The sequence below is a fragment of the Ambystoma mexicanum genome, chromosome 11, assembly GCF_040938575.1.
Source record: "Ambystoma mexicanum isolate Mex_15411 chromosome 11, UKY_AmexF1_1, whole genome shotgun sequence".
NCBI classification, from domain to species: domain Eukaryota; kingdom Metazoa; phylum Chordata; class Amphibia; order Caudata; family Ambystomatidae; genus Ambystoma; species Ambystoma mexicanum.
The window spans coordinates 273244122-273264774 of NC_090934.1; the positions used below are offsets into that span (position 1 = coordinate 273244122).

The 20653-nt window shown below is 43.3% G+C and overlaps 1 protein-coding gene across 1 annotated transcript in view; it reads left to right on the forward strand.

Moving 5' to 3' along the window:
* Positions 1 to 12193, forward strand: part of LOC138504965 (mitogen-activated protein kinase 6-like) — a 114639-nt gene extending 102446 nt beyond the window's left edge. The window contains exons 2-3 of the mRNA XM_069625341.1: positions 11272 to 11336; positions 12170 to 12193. Of these exons, the coding sequence (XP_069481442.1) occupies positions 11272 to 11336; positions 12170 to 12193 (89 nt within the window). The remainder of the gene's footprint in view (positions 1 to 11271; positions 11337 to 12169) is intronic.
* Positions 12194 to 20653: the final 8460 nt, after the last annotated feature.

Sequence of the window (20653 nt, forward strand, 5' to 3'; positions counted from 1 at the left end):
TAAAAAAGCAACTGTAATTGCATATTACACCAAAAGGTCTTACTCAACTAGTATAACTGTGTGTTATCATCAATGTAATTCTAGGTGTATACTGTTCCTTGAATCTGTGTTCCACTATTCAGCTAAATGTCTTGGTAACAGGGCCAGTTGATTATGTGATTTCATCTGAGTGTCACTGCATAACTGACAGGTCTACTACCCTTATAGTACAGAAAGTAATCTTAAAGTAACTAATGGTTTTTACTCCCATTGAATAGGTGTGGCCTATACTAAAAATGTATGATAAGGTCTGACTTCCCTAGAATTACGGTTAGGTATTCTGAAGAAGGTTGTATGCTTTGGTATGTGTACCATCAAGAATTGTGGTATGTTTTTATGAATGTATTTATGACTCTATGACCAGTACTTACCCCAAGACTTCACTTAGCCTACTTGCATTTTTTATAATACTGGTTGTAAGGGTTTCTATTGAATCATGGGTATACTACAGGTTCTATGTACTTTCCTACAGCCCTCTCTCCCTCCTAAGATAAGTCTTTCTCCTCTGTCTATGCTCCTAGGGCACTGGGTCCTTCAAACCATTCTTCACTTCTTCATGAATACGAAAATTAATTGTTTTAATTGCAATCTCTAAGGAATTTACATTTAAACAAAACACTGAAAATCTGGGTTTGTAAAGATGTTTTTAAGACCAATATATTTGCAAATAGTTACAGACTTCAAGACTCGTTAGGAAACTAAACAGAGAAGAGCTTAAATGAACAGTACCGCTTAGTTATCAAAAATGAAAAATTGAACTCCCACAGAAATCGCAAAATTAAATTGTTAAGTGCCAACGTGTTTTGGATAAAGCATAATATCTTTCTTCAGGGCTATATGTTGTGCTTTTACTGTTGTTTTGTTAAATAAAACAGGTACGTTCATCTGTGACCTGCAATAAGTAATATGTATTAATGATTAGGAGACCTGACAAGGGTAACTCTTTCAATAATCAATGAGAATACGAAGAACTGACCTTCATTCTGTGTGCATTTTTCACAATTTGGTAAAACCTGTAATTATGATATGGTATGATGATTATGATACACAAGTGTTTCAGAGCTTGAACAAGTGTTTCAGAGCACAAATTAAATGTACAGCATTACTAAGGAACCTATTAAACACACCATCTCCCCAGATGGACTCAATACTCAGTTTGTGTCATGATCCATGCCCCTGATCCCCTCAGGTATAACAGCCCCCTGGCAGCAGTGGGGCTAAAGCCCTTCACACTGGCCCCAAGGGCCTTAAAACTCCAACAGAAACATACATGGAGTCAGTCCTGGCAACTTTGGCACCAGGCTCATTATCAGGAACAAAGCAATACCAGTTTTGGACCTTAATCCAACATGGAGGCCTATTGCACAACTCAGTTCTTTAGAACCAAGCCATGCGGTCTAGTGTTTTGGGTGTGGGCCTGGAACTACTTGGCCTAGAACTACTTTACCTGGGCTATTTAAACCACACCCAAACAGCACAACACGCTTTGCGTTATTCAGCACTTCTGCAGCATAACGCTCACCGTGTCCAGCTTCTGCTCACCTGCTTCCCCGTTGGCCCGATCCTGAAGCCCTAGATACGGATTCCATTAATAACCTGGAAGAACAAGAACAGCATTTGCGAGCAAGAAAACGTACCTGTGAAGTAACCAGTGTTGAATCGATCCTACGCTTCGCGTACCTAACCCATTTCTGGAGTTCGCTGCAACCTGCAAAGGTAAAGAAACAAGGATAGCATTAATAAAAATTCTTACCTGGGCAAGCAGTGAGTCCTGGCAGCACCCTGCGCTTCTCATACCTCGCCCATCTCTGGGTTTCACCCCAACCTGCAAGGGAGAAGGATCAAGGTCAGCATTAACAAAGCACTTACCTGGGCAAGCAGCGCTTCAATCGCTCATCACTCCGGAACATCAACCAACAACAAAACCGTAGAACTCAACCAGTCCGACCGAATTTCGCCACACAAATCAGTAACCTTTCACAAAATCTCCATTCTACACCCTCTCTTAATTCCTTCAACTTGGGCACTCCCGAACTCCCACAGGACAAGCACTATACATAGTCGGTCAAGTGGCACAGCGAGTAGAGTGCTCGCTTTGACATCCGTGCAGAGCCTGCTAACGCAGGTTCGAATCCCGGCGGGGCCAAACTCAGCCTTTCATCCTTCCGAGGTTGATAAATGAGTACAACACACTGTGGGTAATAATAAGCAGCGCTCAGATACCTGAGGGTTCGTAGCGCTATATAAATGCCAATTTATTATTATTATTATTATTATACTATCACCTCAGAAAAGAGAAACTCCACTCCCAATAACACAGTCAGCCCTAATATCAAGGAAGCTTTGATCAACGCCAGATCGTTGGTAGCTCATGCTTTAGAAATTGCAGACTTAATACTGACAGAAGACCTTGGCCCTCATTACAAGTCAGTCGTTAAGGGTTTAACGGCGCTCTCGGTGCCGTTAACCCTTAACGCCTGATTAAGAGGTCCTGGGTTTTAACGCCTGCTTTTTGCAGGCGTTAAAACCCATGCCGCAAAGTGACCTTGGTGCTAAGTACGGTGCCGCAATTTGCGGCACCGTACTTAGTGCCTTTCCCCATTCCCATTATGCTCTATGGGGCAAAAATGGGAATGAGGAAGGGCAAATGGTGAATGGGGAATTACCGCCCCACTCACCTTGGAATGGGGCGGTAATTCCGCCATCCACCATGCCGGAGTTCGGCATGGACCCTGGTGCTAATAGCACTATGGTCCAGCGCCGGACTTGTAATGAGGGCCCTTGACTTCCTCACCATCACTGAAACTTGGCTACACCCAGCAGCAGGCCCTATGCTCATGCTGGCTATCACTGACAATTACACCATCCAGAGACAATACCGTCCCAACTCGAGAGGAGGTGGTGTCGCCATCATCCATAAGTGCAGTCTTACCTTGAGACTAGCCACCTCTATAGATACCCCCTCTTGTGAAACACTAGCAGTTAAAATACCTCTCACAAACACCCAAACTCTTAACATCTGTTTGATCTACCCCCCACCAGGCTCCATTGGTTCCTTCGATGAAGACCTTAACTCTATTCAGAGCTCCACCCAAGCACTCACCCTAGAAGACTTCAACTTGGGCTACAATGACCCGGAAGACCTTCCTGCCAGCATTATAGCCAACACTCTCACTGAATTAGGCTTCGCGCAAAGATGCACTTTACCAACACTTTCAAAAGGCAGAATACTCGACTGGGTGGCCGACCACAACTGCCTAGCTAATATCACAAATATCTCACCTCTAGCTTCGACTGACCACCATTTAATATCATTTATGCTCTCTATTGATAGACCACCACCTCAGCCCACTATCAAGTCCCCACCTACCCTCACCAGAATCAAGAAAAATATGACAGCAGAAAGACTTATCCCTAATATACTCTGCACTCTCAATACATTGTCAGACGACCTAGACCCTGAGTCCCTGGTCGAAGAATATAACAAGATTATGGCCACTTCACTGGACCGTATCGCCCCCCTTAAACTCAGATCCAGTAAACCAAAAACGTACCTCAACAAATGGTATACTCCATTCCTCAAAAACCTAAGACAGCAAAAAAGAAGCTGTGAGGCCATTTGGAAAAAATCCCCTTCAGACTCAAACAAACTCAAACTTTCCAAACTAACTACACTGTACAAAAAAGAATTTTACTTGGCCAAACGTACTTCATTTGACTCTCGCATATCCCAAGCCAAATCTAATATGAAAGAACTTTTTTCAATCCTTAAAGAAATAGAAACCCCTATAGCACCCCCTGATACTTGCACTAAAGATAAAAGTTGGTGCTCAGAAATTCAAAATGCCCTAGCAAATAAGATCGTGACTCTTCAAAGTAAAATCTCCAACAAAAGAGCGTCCCTGAATAACACTCCCAACTCAAAAATCCATGATAAACCTATGCCCATTGACTTAGCCCGCTTCCAATTTGCCAAAGTCAATATTCTGGAAGTGGAAAAAATCATCCTATCTCTGAAACCGTCCAGTTGCCAGGGAGACTTGTGCCCTGCTCAGCTCGTCAAAGATGCTGCCCGGACCTCTCCCCTTTTATCACAAAATTGATCAATGCCTCCTTCGTCACTGGATCCGTCCCTACTAACTTAAAACAATCCTGGTTACTCCCATTATTGAAAAAACCCACTCTAGACCCTGCCACACCCACCAACTACCGACCCATAACAACTGTTCCTTTCCTACTAAAAATTCTGGACAACGTTGCCTATGTACAAATACAGAAGCACTTAGAAGAACACAACCTCCTAGGATCTAGACAATCCGGTTTCCTGCCCCAACATGGGACCGAAACTGCTCTCATTGACTTGAAAGCCCAGATCGATTCGCTCAGAGACAATGGGCAAGCCGCCTTACTCCTTCTCCTTGACCTATCTGCAGCCTTCGATCTGGTCGATCACTCTGTCCTATGATCACACCTCCGCACTGCTGCCCACTTCTCAACGGAGGCCATCGCATGGATTACATCCTTCCTTAACGGTAGGACCATGAGGGTCTTTTCCCCCACAGCTGCAGCAGACCCCACACCTATCACCTGCGGTGTCCATCAGGGCTCCTCTGTCTCCCCCACACTATACAACATATTTACCAAGTCCCTTTTCGATGATCTGGATCATCTCGGTATCACCTACACAAACTACGCAGATGATACTCAGATCCTCCTTACGCTTTCTGGAGATTATGGAAAGGATTTGGCCTTGTTAAATAGGGTGTACATCATCATCCAGGCATGGATGGCCACTCATGAACTATGCCTTAATGACGATAAAACAGAACTCATCATCTTAGGCACTACACTCAACATAAGAAAACTCGGCCCTACCTACAATTCCTTTATGATTGACAGTAACAACATCAAAGTCGGACAGGAGGTTAAAACCTTGGGATTCTATCTTAACTCCAATTTTTCCTTCAAAAGACAAGTGAGCTCCCTTGCTTCTTCTACGGCTTATACTTGCAAATTAATCCGCGCAGCCAAACCCTTCCTGTCGGACTCCAGCTGCCTGACACTCGCCAGAGCCCTTATTCTGTCTCGCCTTGACTATGCAACGCCCTATACCTGGGATCTACCAAGGCTACCACTAGTAAACTGCATACCCTTCAGAACAATGCTCTCAGAGCAGAATTGGGCATTTCTAGAAGGCAACACATCACGATTCTCAGCCAACAGAACAATTGGCTCTCAACCAAAGATAAAATTATTTTAAAAACGGCATCACTTACTCATAAGTCTCTGAACAATGCTGCCCCAACTTACCTGATCAACAGATTCCACCGGCAGGCCTCATCAAGACCCACCAGAACTACTTACAAAAATTGTCTATCGGTTCCCCACTACAAGCGGGCCACTATAGGGGGCAACAGCTTCCCAGTAAATGCTGCTTTGTATGTATGGAATTCCTTGCCACCAAACCTTAGAATTGACATGCCCTACCAAATTTCCGCTCACTGGTAATCTCCTGGTTGAAACTTGAGACCCGCTAAGACTTTGATGTGCCAGAGCCGCCCGCACAATCTGTAACCACGTGTGCCTCCTGATTACCTGCCTGCATGCCTTCATGTTTACCTGTATATAATGGCCTGCAAGCCTACCACTGACTTGTATATAACAATGGTGTATTTTATTCCTGCATTTTGTATATTCTCTGTACTGTAACTAAGCTTCGAACATTCTTTTAAAGGCTGCGCCCTGATACCCTCGGGTACGCTTGCGCATTATAAATAATAAAACAAACAAACAAACAAACAAACAAAGAGAAGAGAACACAGGTTAGCAATTAACACTAAGAAAAATTGCAGCGCTCTGCTCATGAATAACTCACTGTGGTCTTCGCCATCATTTCAATAGACCCACGTCATATGGACTGGTAGTCCACCGAATATTTGGCACTTTCTCTAAATCTTCCTGGAAATATTGTGGTTTCTATTTCACCATTGCCATTCTCTGTAGTATTTCTCTAATCTCCACTATAATTCAATAATTGAGATTTGTGAAAAAAACAAATTCATCATCTGAGTAATCATCCCTAAAAAGCTCCTCCTCTGTCAAGTCTGTCAATCTATATCCTTCACAGAGGGCCATCACTGCTCTGCATCTTTGTCCCTCATCATCTGGCCCATGGACAACCACCCTTTCTTCTCTAACCACTGCTGTTTCTAGCTCCTCCTCTGTCAAGTCTGTCAATCTATATCCTTCACAGAGGGCTATCACTGCTCTGCATATTTGTCCCTCATCATCTGGCCCATGGAAAACCACCCTTTCTTCTCTAACCACTGCTGTTTCTAGCTCTAAGGGGATAACCTGTCCCTTTTCATCATCCATAGGTATTTCTGGTCTAAACAAAAACTCTGCAGGTTTCTCAACATTTTAGCTACCACCCTAGGTAACCACGTTAATAAAACAGTCACTCCTTTCAAACATACCTTGGGATATAAAGGGACTCCTTGAAATGCCTTCTGGTCTGTAAAGGATAATATCAACTCTTTCACATTCATATAATGTAACCCTGGAGTGAAGCTCCCATTCCCTTCATCATTAAAATATATCATCATGTTAAGTTTTGCCATCAAGTCACACCATAATATGTGTACCCTAATATGTTAACTTGTGTCCGCTGAGAATGGCATAGACACGTCATGTTCTCCTATAGAGATTGGTAATTCATCTGTAAAATAAGCCAAGCTCATCACTCCAGAGAATCCCTGTGCATTCATGGCAATGCCTGACATTGGGTGTTTTTCCATCACGGATATAGGAATGAGTTGCACCAGTGTCTACAAGAAACAAAAAATGTCTTGCCTCCTATCGTTACCTTGACCCTTGGTTCCTCTTGGGGGTCTGGTGTCAATGATAGTACTGGTTGCTCTGTGGGCTCTCTATTGTGGATATAAATTCATCCCTGTACCTGTAAAATGATTTCCTCATATTCTAGTAGTGGGGATTGCAGGAATCCTGCATTCACATCCCATTGTGGTACCATGGCCTGTTGTGTCTGTGCTTGCTGATTTTGTATCTGTTGTGTTTGCATAGACACTTGCTGTGGCTGCCCTTGTGGTGGTTGAATTTGCATTTGTAATGAATCTTGCTGTGTTTGCTGTGATTGCAGTGGACATGTCTGATTTTGTGTGTGACCTTTGGCATAATAGTCCTGTGGAACATAGCCCATTGCCCCTCTTGGAGTTTGCCAGTGTTGCTGCATGCCCTCTCTACTTCTACATGTTCTGGCTATATGTCCTATTCTCTCACAATTCCAACATTGTTACGACTGTTGTTACGACTGTCCACCATTAAATCCTCTGCCTCCCTGAGGGTTTTGAAATCCATCTCCTCCTCCCCTAGGTCCGTTCTCTCTCTGAAAAACTTTACCCACTCTGATTCATAGGGAACACTACATTGCGTTTCTGTGCTGGTTGTTTCTCTTGTTTTGTCGCACCTTAGCCACTCATCAATAATGCTCCCTCTATGGCCAATGTTGACTATTCTTTCTGAAGTAGCTTTGCATCCTCCTGCTTTCTATTCATCTATTTCTTCCTATTCATCTACTGTAACAATAGACAATGATCTACAATAGTCAACTGTATTTCTGGCCATGGCTTTGCTTCCATCCCTACGTGTTAAAATAATGCCACCGTTATATCTCACAGTTCTCTCATCTCAAGATGCCATCGCTCTTGAATTTCTTGAATATCCTGAATAATGGTGACAGGATCTTCATCCTCACCCATTTTCCTAGTCATAATCGCAACCATGTCTGATGTATCGGGATATTGTACCCTGAGTGTCATCCATACAGCTGCTCTGCAATTGTTAAATGGCGCTCCATTGTGTGTCATGGTTTATGTAGTCACACCTGCATACCCTGCTAGTTTACAAATGCCATCAGCTTTCTGTTACGCTCACCTGGTATCCACAGGGACGCCACCCAGCCGGGTTACTCGCTGGTATGCTTCTCAGCTGTACCCTGATGTGGTCTGCGGGGAAGGTTCTGCCTGAAAATACAGGAGGAATGTGTTCAAGACTGACTGACTGGGGTAAGTATCCTCCCTCCACCCCCATATGATTTCAGTCCCTCTGGTGCCCTCTCCTCACCTTGTGGTAGAATTAGGCGTGCTCTCCATCCTGCCTTCTTTGCAGGGGCGCGTTGTCTTTCATGGGCGAGTGCGGTCCAGTTACTTCACTGACGCCGGCCCGTTTGATATTGTTCAGGTAGGTCTTATTGCTGTTCTTTAGTTTTGTTGCTATCCTGCATGCCTTTCTTTGTTTAAAATGTCTCTTTTTTCTCCCTTAGGTATGCAGAGCTTCAGCGCGGCGAACTGGCTTGGTTGAGCCACGCTGGTAAATGATGGTGCATTAAGAGCGCTATGATGCGGTAAGTAAACGCTATGGGCAGCACTACAAAGTCTTGCCTTTGCTAACCTGTGTTTTCCTTCCTTGTAGGTCGCTGTGTTCTTCAGCACGAGTGGAATGTCCGGAGTGGTGCCAGCTGAGAGGCGACCAGCCAGGTAAGCCTTTTGAGCAGTTTGTAATTTGTAAATGTCTCTACTGCTTTCTTTAATGTTGCCTCTATCTTCCTCTTTTAGGTCGTTCTGTCCGGGAGGCGTGCAGATTCGAGGAAGCTGTTCTCAGTGGCTGCGAGTGTTTAAAGATGAAGACTGCAGGTAAGATGCTGCTGCTAAGGATGTTCCTTTTGTCTCCTTGCAGGTTCTGCTTCTTCGAGGTTCAAGGGAATAGCTGGACACAGTGTGCGTCACTTTGCAAGCTGCAAAGTAACGTGAAGCGTGTTGTCTTGCTCGGGTGTGGTTTAAATAGCCCCAACAAAATAGTCCAGGTAAAGTAGTCCCTAGGCTACCACACCCAAAACACTAGACTGCATAGCTTGGTTCTTAGGGACCAAGCTATGTGGATGCCTCCATGTTGGCTGACAATACAATAAAGTAGTTCCCAAGCACATTGTTTTTCATGGTGTATAAGCCTGGCGCCATAGGCGCCAGGACTGGCCCCATGAGGGCTTTTGAAGAGGATGCCAAGCTCTAGAGGCCCAAGTCCTGACTCCACCTGGCCAATGGGTTTGCTAGAGGGGGTTTTAGGCGAGGGTTGTGACAGCACTCCCCCCTAAGGCCCCTCCCATGCTGTTTCTTCTGTCTGGCCCAGGTTTGGTTGGGAAGTTCTGATGGAATTTCCTGATTAGACGTGGTGCGTGGATATTCTCATTGGGCTCTCAGGATGTATCTTGTGGTCCAAATTCTTTCCAATCGATGAGATAATAGAGCTTGGTCCTAGAGTATTTAGAGTCCAAGATATCTTTGACTTCGAATTCTGGTTCTCCGTCGACAAGTATGGGTTTAGGTCGTGTCCCAATCCGTGTGCCGGGTTGCATTGGTTTCAGGAGGGACACATGGAATACCGGGTGGATGTGTAGATTAGGTGGTAAATCCAGTTCCACGGCTGCTGGGTTGATAATTGCCTTAATGGTATAGGGTCCTAAGAATCTGGGATGAAAGGTCCGGGTTCCCTTGATGGGTACGAATTTAGCGGCTAACCAAACTTTGTCTCCTACTTGATAATCAGGGGCCTTTTTCTGGTGTTGGTCGGCAAATCTCTTTTGTTTTTCTTTGGCATGAATAAGGTGTTCCTTTGCCCTTTTGAAAGCCTGAGTAATGGTTGTGTGTAGAGTCTTTACCGCTGGCATTTCCAAGCTGGCTGGAAGGTCTAGTTCAGAGGTACATGAATGTCTGCTATAAAGGGTATAGAAGGGCATTTGTCCCGTGCTTCAATGCAAAGAATTGTTATATGCATATTCGGCTATCCATAGTAGGTCTTTCCAATTCCTTTGTTCATGGTGCAGCATGCACCGTAAATATTGCTCGAGTGTCTGATTGGTTCTCTCGGTTTGGCCGTCCATTTGGGGATGGTGACTGGTAGATAGCCGAACGTCGATCTGTACCATTGCACAACATTTTTGCCAGAAGTTTGAAACAAACTGACTGCCTGGATCAGAGACCAGAACCGAAGGGAAGCCATGTAGCTTAACCACACCCTCCAGGAACACTTTTGCTAAAGTGGCTGCGTCTGGGAGGCCTTTGAGAGGAATAAAATGGGCCATCTTCGAGAATAAGTCCACAACTACAAGGATGGTGTTGAACCCTTGGCTTGGAGGTAGATCAGTGATGAAGTCAAGGGAAAGGGTGTGCCATGGAACTGGAGGAATGTCCAATGGTTGTAGGAGACCAGATGGTTTTTGTTTCTGTGATTTATTTTGTGCGCCGACACCGCAGGACTGAATATACTGAATGATGTCCTTACGCCAGGTAGGCCACCAAAAGTTCTCTTTCACCTTAGCTAGGGTTTTGGCGATCCCAGGATGCCCTTCGATCAGTGATGGTTTGAAATAATATGCTGTTGTAATTCCTTCTTGGGTACATATAGGTGATCCCTAAAAATGGGTAGATGGTCCTTGATGGTATATTGCTCTCCTTGAGTTTGCCATGCGAGGTAGGCATCAGGATTCATTGTCCGTTGGATTTCTTTTCGTAGTTCTGCTGTCGTGATACTCAAGAGTTTGTCTTCAGGTATAATAGGTACTGGGTCTGGAGTTGTATATACTATTTCATCTATGCCCATGCGAGATAAGGCATCTGCCTTTCCGTTGCTGACTCCTGGTCGAAATGTGATTACATAATCATATTCAGCGAAGAAAAGGGCCCACCGTAATTGGCGCGAGGACTGGGCCTTGGCTGCTTTAAAATATTGCAGGTTTCGGTGGTCTCTGATGACTGTAATGGTGTGTCTGGCCCCCGTATGATTTCAGTCCCTCTGGCACCCTCTCCTCACCTTGTGGTAGACGTAGGCGTGCTCTCCGTCCTGCCTTCTTTGCCAGGGCGCGTTGTCTTTCATGGGCGAGTGCGGTCCAGTTACTTTACTGACGCCGGCCCGTTTGATATTGTTCAGGTATGTCTTATTGCTGTTCTTTAGTTTTGTTGCTCTCCTGCATGCCTTTCTTTGTTTAAAATGTCTCTTTTTTCTCCCTTAGGTATGCAGAGCTTCAGCGCAGCGAACTGGCTTGGTTGAGCCACGCTGGTAAATGATGGTGCATTAAGAGCGCTATGATGCGGTAAGTAAACGCTATGCACAGCGCTGCAAAGTCTTGCCTTTGCTAATCTGTGTTTTCCTTCCTTGTAGGTCGCAGTCTTCTTCAACGTGAGTGGAATGTCCGGAGTGGTGCCAGCCGAGAGGCGACCAGCCAGGTAAGCCTTTTGAGCAGTTCGTAATTTGTAAATGTCTCTACTGCTTTCTTTAATGTTGCCTCTATCTTCCTCTTTCAGGTCGTTCTGTCCGGGAGGCGTGCAGATTCGAGGAAGCTGTTCTCTGTAGCTGCAAGTGTTTAAAGATGAAGACTGCAGGTAAGATGCTGCTGCTAATGATGTTCCTTTTGTCTCCTTGCAGGTTCTGCTTCACCGAGGTTCGAGGGAATAGCTGGACACGGTGAGCATCACGTTGCAAGCTGCAAAGTAACACGAAGCGTGTTGTCTTGCTCGGGTGTGGTTTAAATAGCCCCAACAAAATAGTCCAGGTAAAGTAGTCCCTAGGCTACCACACCCAAAACACTAGACCACATAGCTTTGTTCTCAGGAACCAAGCTATGTGGATGCCTCCATGTTGGCTGACAATACAATAAAGTAGTTCCCAAGCACATTGTTTTTCATGGTGTATGAGACTGGCCCCATGAGGGCTTTTGAAGAGGATGCCAGGCTCTAGAGGCTCGAGTCCTGACTCCACCTGGCCAATGGGTTTGCCAGAGGGAGTTTTGGGCGAGGGTTGTGACACTTTCTCCCCTAGAATGGCTTCCAGCAGATCTTTTATGTCACCTATTGCTAACGTCATTCCTGATGTCATTCTCTCTAACTCATGAATCCATTTTCTCACATCAGAGGTCAAACTAGGTCATTTATATTTCAAATTATCCTTATCCATTTGTGACCACAGTATATATTGTGGTTGTCTTCCCCCTTTCTCTAATAACAGAAATTATGTAAATCTTGATCCATAATCTTACCCACCTATACTTCTTGTTTTCCAGGTGGAGCTAGTCTCGCTGGTTTGACTTCATCATGGCAGTGACCTTAATTTACTTATATAAACCGGGGATATATCCCCTGTACTCCACAATCGTGCTTGTGGTCGCTCTGTGTATTGTGTTGGTTCTAGTGTTTTTTTCTTTTGGGTCCTCTAAGTCTGACAATTTTACCCCTTTGTCTACACTTGCGTCTTTTGAAAAACTGCAAGCACCCTCTCTTCGGGCGTTCTCATTTTCTTCCCTTTCTTCGTCTGATATCATTATGCCCGAGCTTGTATGGCTCTCATCCCTTTCCACATCATCAAGATCTAATCTACTTAAAGACAGTGTTCTATGTTTATTAATACGTACTCTGACCTTCCTCCTATTTCCCTCGATAGAGATCCTACAACATTCTCTTTGGTTTTATACCCATCTTTATCCCTTATTTTCCTATATATCCCCAATACTTTTCCCTATATTTTCTGCTTCATGCTTGTCAGCCCATGTTTGTATCCTTGGAAACCCCTGCAGCTCCCTGCAGGACTGTTGTGACCCTCAATCTTCTTCTGATCGATCTCGTGCTTCATTTGGCACCATGCCTTCATTGAATAGTTAATCTATTTTGTCATCCCTTTGTACCCTACTTTTGTTCATCTCTTCTTCCATTCTCCTCATCTCTCTTCTTCCTCTTGCCTTCTTTGCAACCTATGTACTTTCAATCTCTGTGTTTCTATCTCCTCTCATTTCTTCTCTCCTAGTCTCTCCTTTTCTTCCTATGACTTGTACCTTCTTCGTTCTTCCTTTCACTTCTTCTCATTTTCTTTCTCTTCCTTGTATACTTTCTCTTTCTCACTTTCTTCCTTTTCCCACTCTTCTCTTTCTTCTCTTTCTCTAACCCATCAATGTTCTTGTCATCCAGTTTAAGTAAAATCTGCCCTCCCATCCATTTTTTCTGTACTATCATCACTTCCTTAGTCTTGTACTTCACTTCTCTTTGTTTCTTTGCTTCTTCCTCTATCTCTATCTGTCTGTCCTTTCTCTCATTATGCTATTTACTTTCATTGCGCGTTGATATATACGTGGATTCTCTAAGCGGCGGGCTCGTATGTCGGATTATCAAACCTCATTGATGCTTTCAATTCCTTCAAAGCATAAAATCCCTGCTTCTCAGTGAGTGAACTCTTGTTTTCATTAGGGGAAAGAGGAGCTGAAGGCGTTAAATCCTCCCCTTTATGCTGATTAAGCATCCACTCATTCTCAGGTCGATCCTCTTTCTAAATCTGGTACATTTTCCACAATTATAAAAAGGCCAACCTTTTCTGCATCCTCTTTCCCTTATATGTAGCATGAAAGTTTGTTGTCATATGTCGCAATACTCTTTTTGACAACAAGCTGTTTTGAGGCCACGGCATATGTATTTTTTTAGTTGTGCCCTTCACCCACTCCATGTGATACTGCCTTATTGTGGATGTTAATCTTGGCAGTGCCCTACATAGATGTAAAAGGGGTGTGTCCCATATGGTGACAAGTTGTTTTTGATTGCCAATGCTTACCAGATCTTTTATTCTTTTATTTACTTCATCAAATATACCACACTGATTGATTTCAGCTGGCACCATCAATCGCTGCCCATTACCCCAAAAAAACAAGTTTTTAACCAATTTTTTAAATCTATGCAATGGTGTTCTTTTTATTCCTTTGTTCTATCCATTTTTGCTCTCTCATTCTTTTTATTGATACTTTAAGAATCTCTTATATTTTCATGTATTATTCTCTTTTGACTTTTATCCTCATGATTGACGTCAATATCTTAATTTGAAAACCTGATGAACACCTTCATTTTTACTATTGTTTTATATCTCCTAATCTAGATACAATGCAATTTTTACACTGACATATGTATAACCCCATACACATTTGCACTTCGAATTTTTTGCACACACCTTCTTTAACTATCTCTAGTAAATGTATCTCATCTCACTTGTTACCCCATTTTGGAGTTTGATACACACACCTGTTTTAGGCCTTGCCTATGGAATCCCTAAATAATATCCCTATTTGGAGATTTAGTGCGTAACCTTCCGCGCCTCTTGGAACCAGGAATCAAGGTATCTATTGAACCACCTCTAAATACGTACAATAGAGATTATAGAAGAATAACAGCAGCGGGTTGGCTTGTGCAACACTGTATAGCATGTTGCTAGGTAGACCCTCTGATTGGTTGGCATTCTCTCCCAACCTTGGATTTTTTTGGCTTGTTAGCAGCACATAACCGAAACAAAACGAGCAACATCAAACTACTACCCACTTGCCCAATTAGCCCATCATCTCTCATCAGTCAGCCCCTAGCCAAGGCTTCTTCTTTTTATTTGACTTTGCACCATTTTCTCCATTCAGGGACTTTTTTAAGGGAGTGTAGGTGTGCCATTATCTTTGGAGCTTAATGAATAGCCCTTGTTTTTGACTTCTGAGTCAAATGTGAGGAGACCACGATTTTGTCCATTTTGTCCTTTTATGTACTGCTATTTGAGTTAATTAATCTGGGTGTCATTACTCCTCTTGGCTTCTGGAGGCTTGCTCACTCCACCTTGCATATGATTTTGCATCGTTGATGGTCCAATACTTGGCACTTGCAGATGTTTACTTTTTTGCTTAATCTAAGAGAACTAAGTCTCATTTGCATTGCCTATTCTCTTGACTCCCTTTATGCCTTTCAATTATTTCTTGAAGTGGCATCCTTTATCCTAGACCAGTAGACTTCTCTGTGTTCCTCACACAAACTGTTTTGCCAGCATCTTCTGATTCTGCAGCCCCAGTCTGTCTCTGAGGTAGCTTGATTAATTTCCACCTTAGCCACATTATGTTTTCTTGTGCAGCAAACCTCTATATGTCTCTTCTACCTTGAGTTTCTGTGTATATACATTTACTTCATCTCTTCTCATTTATTTGTTTGGGGCATATTATTTTTTTCATATTCAATTACATATTTCTCTTATCACTCCAGTTACATCTTTATTTTTTAAGTATTTGCATATCCTTTCAGTGCGTCTTCGTGTCTTTCTTTCATGACATCACTCTGACCTTGTCTGATTTAACTAATAGCTATTTGTTATCCAATGGTGTGTGCAGACATCCTTCCACTCTTTCAGTGTGGGGGCACATTTGACACGGTTGTCTGAGTGCATATCATCTCTTATACACTTTATGAAGTTTGTTTGTTTGTTTGTTTATTTCTAATGCGCACCAGACCCAGGGGTGACAAGGCGGAGCAGTAAGAAAATGAAAGGCTTACATGGTTACAGATATTGTTACATGGTGACAAAAATAGTTGCAGGTTACAGAATATATATATATATATATATATATATATATATATATGTACAAGTTAAAACAGGTTATGATAAGTAGACACAGGTAGCTATAACAATGTTACAGTTTAATGGAGGGGAGGGCTAGGGCAGCCTAGGTGAAGATAATACAGCAGTACAAACTAGTGGTCAGGCAAGTTAAGCAGTTTAATATAATTGTTTCTGAAGTGTAAACATGGTTGATCTACTCTAAGGCCATGTGGCAAGGAGTTCCAAAGTTTGGAAGCCTTCACGGGAAAGCTATCACGCCAATCTTGGTAAGTCTGAATCTCGGTACTACGCGGCAATTTGCATTGCCGGCTCTCGTAGGTCTGATAGACGTTCTTCTATTTAGTCAGTCTATGAGGTAGCTAGGGGCAGCATTATTTAGTGCTTTGTGAGTTCAAGGATACCATTTTTAGAAGAATTTTGTTGTGGGTAGAGAGCCACTTGTATTGGCGTCTGATGGTAGAGATGTATTCTCTTTTGTTCGCCCCTAGTGCAGCTCTTAAGGTGTTATTTTGAAGTGTTTGTAGCCTCTGGATAATAGGTTTGTTAGCGCCACTGTATAGAGCATTGCTGTAATCTAGCATAGATAGTATTAATGCTCTGGCCAGGATCATACAGCTGTTATTAGAGAGGAATGGCTTGCTTGCCCTAATAAGCTTACAAGTGTAGGTGGTGGTGGAGGCCAGAGATTTCACTTGTTTGTCAAAGGACATGGTAGAATCGGAATGATAGAAGTAGCGGAATGATACCTAATGTCCCACACAGGGCTCTTCTACTGTTCCAATATGATGGAGGGGAGGGGGCGGGAGCTAGATATGACATGTCAACCTGCTCCTTCACACTGTATAATGACTGATAGGATATGGCAAGTATAAGTCTGTAGGGGATTGGAAAACTTAAAAGGGGGGCATTTGCAACATTACAAGTGATACCAATAAATAAAGTTATAAATAATATAAAATAGGTATACATGTCAAACGAAAAGTAGAGCAAAACATATTGCATTCTGTCAAGCCCTGGACATCTGGGACTCTTGCTATTAAATTGCTAGAGACAACAATAAAACAACAACCTCTTTCTTTCACTCTGGCTTTTTACAAGGCAACTATGGGATTAGCACCATTAGGAGTAGGGAGGTTGAAAGGTTTAACGGAGTGGGAAGATAAAAAGAGGGGAATATCCAAGGCATGAGAGGACAGGTAGTAAGAGCGGGAGGCCCGAGGATGGCCATGTTGAATGGGAAAGGCATTCATTCACTGACCAAAAGGGCACTGTTGGCAAGAGACTTAGTTTGACAAAAGGTTGATCTAATGCTTAATCAGGAGACTAATTACAGGATTGTGGGAGTGTATTGGAGCAACTACGGCCAAGTAGGAGTAGGACATGTGTCTTTGATGTCTAAGAGAAGAATGAGAAGTTCGAACTGCATGCAATGAAGAAACTGAAGCAAGGAAGATTGCTAATAATAAAAGGGAAGATAGGGAAATGGGCCTCACAATATTGATGGTTTATGGCCTTAACCAAGGAGCTGGTGACCTTTACTGGTGAAGTACTCAACACGATACTAAGGTGGAAGGAGGGTCTCTTCATTCTTTGAGATGGCCTTCACATGAGGGCCAGTCTGGATCTAAATTAGCTTACCTTTGCGGGGCGGGGGTTAGGTGATCCACATCGTGTTCCGGATACACAGAGAGTTCAGCCTAGACCCCCGCTTTGGCAACTCATTTTTCATAGATGCATGGAGAAAAAAGGATCCAGGGCCCAAGAGTTATAACTTATACAATGATGAAACTTTTATCCCGCCCAGGGCAGTTCATCAACCAAGTTTAATGAGAATGCTTGCTGACCGAACATACATAGGCCTCTTAGTTTGTTCTCCTTCAGTGCTGAATAATGCACCCTTTGGCCTGCATTTATTTTATTTGTTTGTTTGTAATGCGTCGGTAGCCCGCAGTCATCAGGGCGCAGAGAGACAAATTAGAGTTAGGCAGAACGCTAGGTGGGAACTAGGGGTGGCACATTATTTGAAGAGATGAGTCTTCATGTTTTTCCTAAAGATTAACAGGTTAGGCTCTGCTCTCAAAGTACCTGGAAGATTTTCCACTGCTTAGTTCGGGATGCCTGGGGTATCTGTAGCTTGTGAGATGTTTGAGATCTTAGAGCCCTCTTAGGGATGTATCGTGTGAATTTGGTTCTAAGGTAGGATGGAGCCACTCCGTACAAACATCTGTGTACTAGAGTCATGGACTTAAAGAGGATTCTCTCCTCAACTCTAGGCCAGTGGAGGGATCTTCTAGCCTCCATCACATGACTTCTTCTATTGATCGCTTTTACGACCCAGACTGCATTGTTCTCCATTATCTGGCATTTCCTGATGTATATTTTGGAGGCTCCCAGCAGCAATGAATTCCCATAGTCCAAACATGCCAGTATAATGGCCCTGGCTATTGTGGCCTCATTATTTTCTGTCAGAAAAGGGCGTATAGCTCTCAATAGCCTAATATAATATGCTTTGTTTTTATGAAGGTAGTCTGCCTGGGATTCTGATCCCAAGGACACCTCCAGCATGATCCCAAGTGTTTTGACATGGGAGACCACCTTAATGCATGAGTCTTTAATGGTAAACTCTTCAAATTCTTTGCCGAGCTTAGCCCTTGCTTGACCAGAGCCGAAAATCATAAGCTCAGTTTTTTTACTGTTAAAGCACATCCAATTATCTTCCATCCATTTGTCTATCAGATTGTAGATGGTTATAATCTTTTCCTTATCTAGTTGGTATTCTCCCTCAAGCTCAAACACTAACTGTGTATCATCGGCGTAGTTAGTAAAATGAACGCTGATGGATTCTAAGAGTACACATATATATTTCATAAAAAGGTTAAAGAGCAGAGGGGAGATACTAGCGCCCTGTGGTACACCTGCACTTATAGGGGTAGGTGATGAGAACTTCTCTTCCCAGTGTATTCTGGCTACACGGTCTGTAATGAAGGATGCTAACCATGCCAAGGCTGCCTTGGAACATCCTGCTGTTTTCTCCAGAACTTGTTGTAACAAAGTGTCATCAACAAGGTCAAAGGCAGCACTTAGATCCAAGAGCACTAGGATCCCTGTTTTGCCCTGGTCTACTATAGAAAGCTTGCATGTTTGCAGATCCAAGATTGCAGTTTCCATGCCGTGGGCAGCACGGAAACCCAACTATTGCTCATGAAGGATATTGTTGGCTTCCACGTGTGCCTGCAATTGTCCTGTGGCGATTTTGTCCATGATTTTTAGTACAAAATTGGTGTTAGTGATGGGGCGCATGTTGTTGGGGTCTTTAGGATCCAGGCCTATGTTTTTTAACAGTAGTGTAATGGTCACCTTTTTTATGGTTGTAGGAATCTTACCATCATGGAACGATGCGTTGATTATCTTGGATAGCACTGGTGCAAACAGTTCTTTGTTTTCCACAATAATTTTTGGGGGTATTAGGTTTTCGGCGCAAGAGGATGGTTTCATCCTGGCTAGCACCTTCACCATCTCAGCCTCGGAAATTGGTTGCTGTAAATTGGTCTCTTTGGGAAGATGAAAATCCTTAGCGGTTTTTCTGGCGAGAATGATGGCTTCTCTGGCTTTTTGAGTTTTGTTTTCAAAGGTTTTTTTTTACGATTTCACAGTCCTCCTCCATTGGAATATATGGGGGGACATGGATTTTGGTTTCTCATGAGATTTAAGGATATCAAAAAGCTTACTGGTAGCATTAGGTGCAGCCTCAATAAGCTTATTGTAGTGTTCAGCTTTGGCATTTTTAATGCAGTTTCTATACTTGACATTCTCCTGATTCCATTGCTCCTTGGATTCAGGTGAGAGATTTTTTTGCCAGATTCTTTCTAGTCATCGTTTCTCTATCTTAAGGTCCTGAAGTGTGCTATTGAACCAGCTTTGATGGTTGCTAGTTTTTCTGACTATTTTGGATTTAAGAGGGGCATATTGATTGACCATCTCTGATATATGATTCGTGTAGTGTTGTAGCAGTTGCTCGCATGAGTCCCTAGTTTGAAAGCATTTGCCTATTTGGCGAAGGCAGGGTTCTAGCTGTTCTGGGCCTATACCTTTAAAACTTCTGCTCTTGGTTCTAATATAAGGGCTATGTTTATGGCTCGGTGCTTCTGGTAGACAGATCTCAAACATAACTTTAAAGTGATCTGACCAAATGCATGGCTGGGTTACTATGCTCTGAATAATAAGGTTGTGTGTTACAACCCAGTCTAACTGATTGCCCTTCGTGGTGGTAGGTTCATTATTCTTTACTAGAAAGTCAATGGGCCTCATTCTGATTTTGGAGGTAACCACGCCGCTATTTGCATCATGGCTGCCTCCAAACTCGTTCCGATTCCGCCCTGGTGAATGGAGCAATTAATGGTCCATTCCAAGGTTGGCAGGACCGGTAATACCCCATTAACCAGGGCCCTACCCCCATTCCCATTTGACCCCCCATAGGGCTCAATGGGAATGGCGAAGGTGCTAATAACGGTACCGTACATTATGGTACCATTATTAGCTCTAAAGTCCCTTTGCGGGTTCCATCCTTAACGCCTGCTAAAAGCAGGCGTTAAGGAAGGACCCGCAAAGGGAACTTGTAGTAGGGCGGTAAGGGTTTAACGGCACTGGTCTCGTTACCGGTGACCGTTCACCCTTACCGCCGTACTTGTAATGAGGTCCAATGTTTTTTAGGAACTTTTCAAGGCTGATGGCCTCTTTATCCAAGGGATTTTGATACCATCTGTTTAGATCACCGACCAAGATTGAGGACGAGTTAATGGATTTCAGTGCATTAAGTTGCTGGGTAATCTCACAACTAAAGTCTGAAACAAGAGATGGCGGTCTATAAAGTACAATAAAATTGATGCACACTCTAGGGGTTGGGGAGTATTTAAGGTGGAGGGTATCACAGCCAGTGCAGGACATTGAGGCTTTAAAAAGGCTAAATGATTCTCTTGCAATAAGGGCTACCCCACCTCCTGCCCCTTTATCCCTGTTATGATTGTTTAAGGTGTATCCTTCAGGGACTGCTTTATTGCATACCGGTCCAATAGGCTCTTTAAGCCATGTTTCTGTAAGGAATAATATGTCTAGCTTCTCTTCCATGACGAGGTTGTGTATGTTCTCT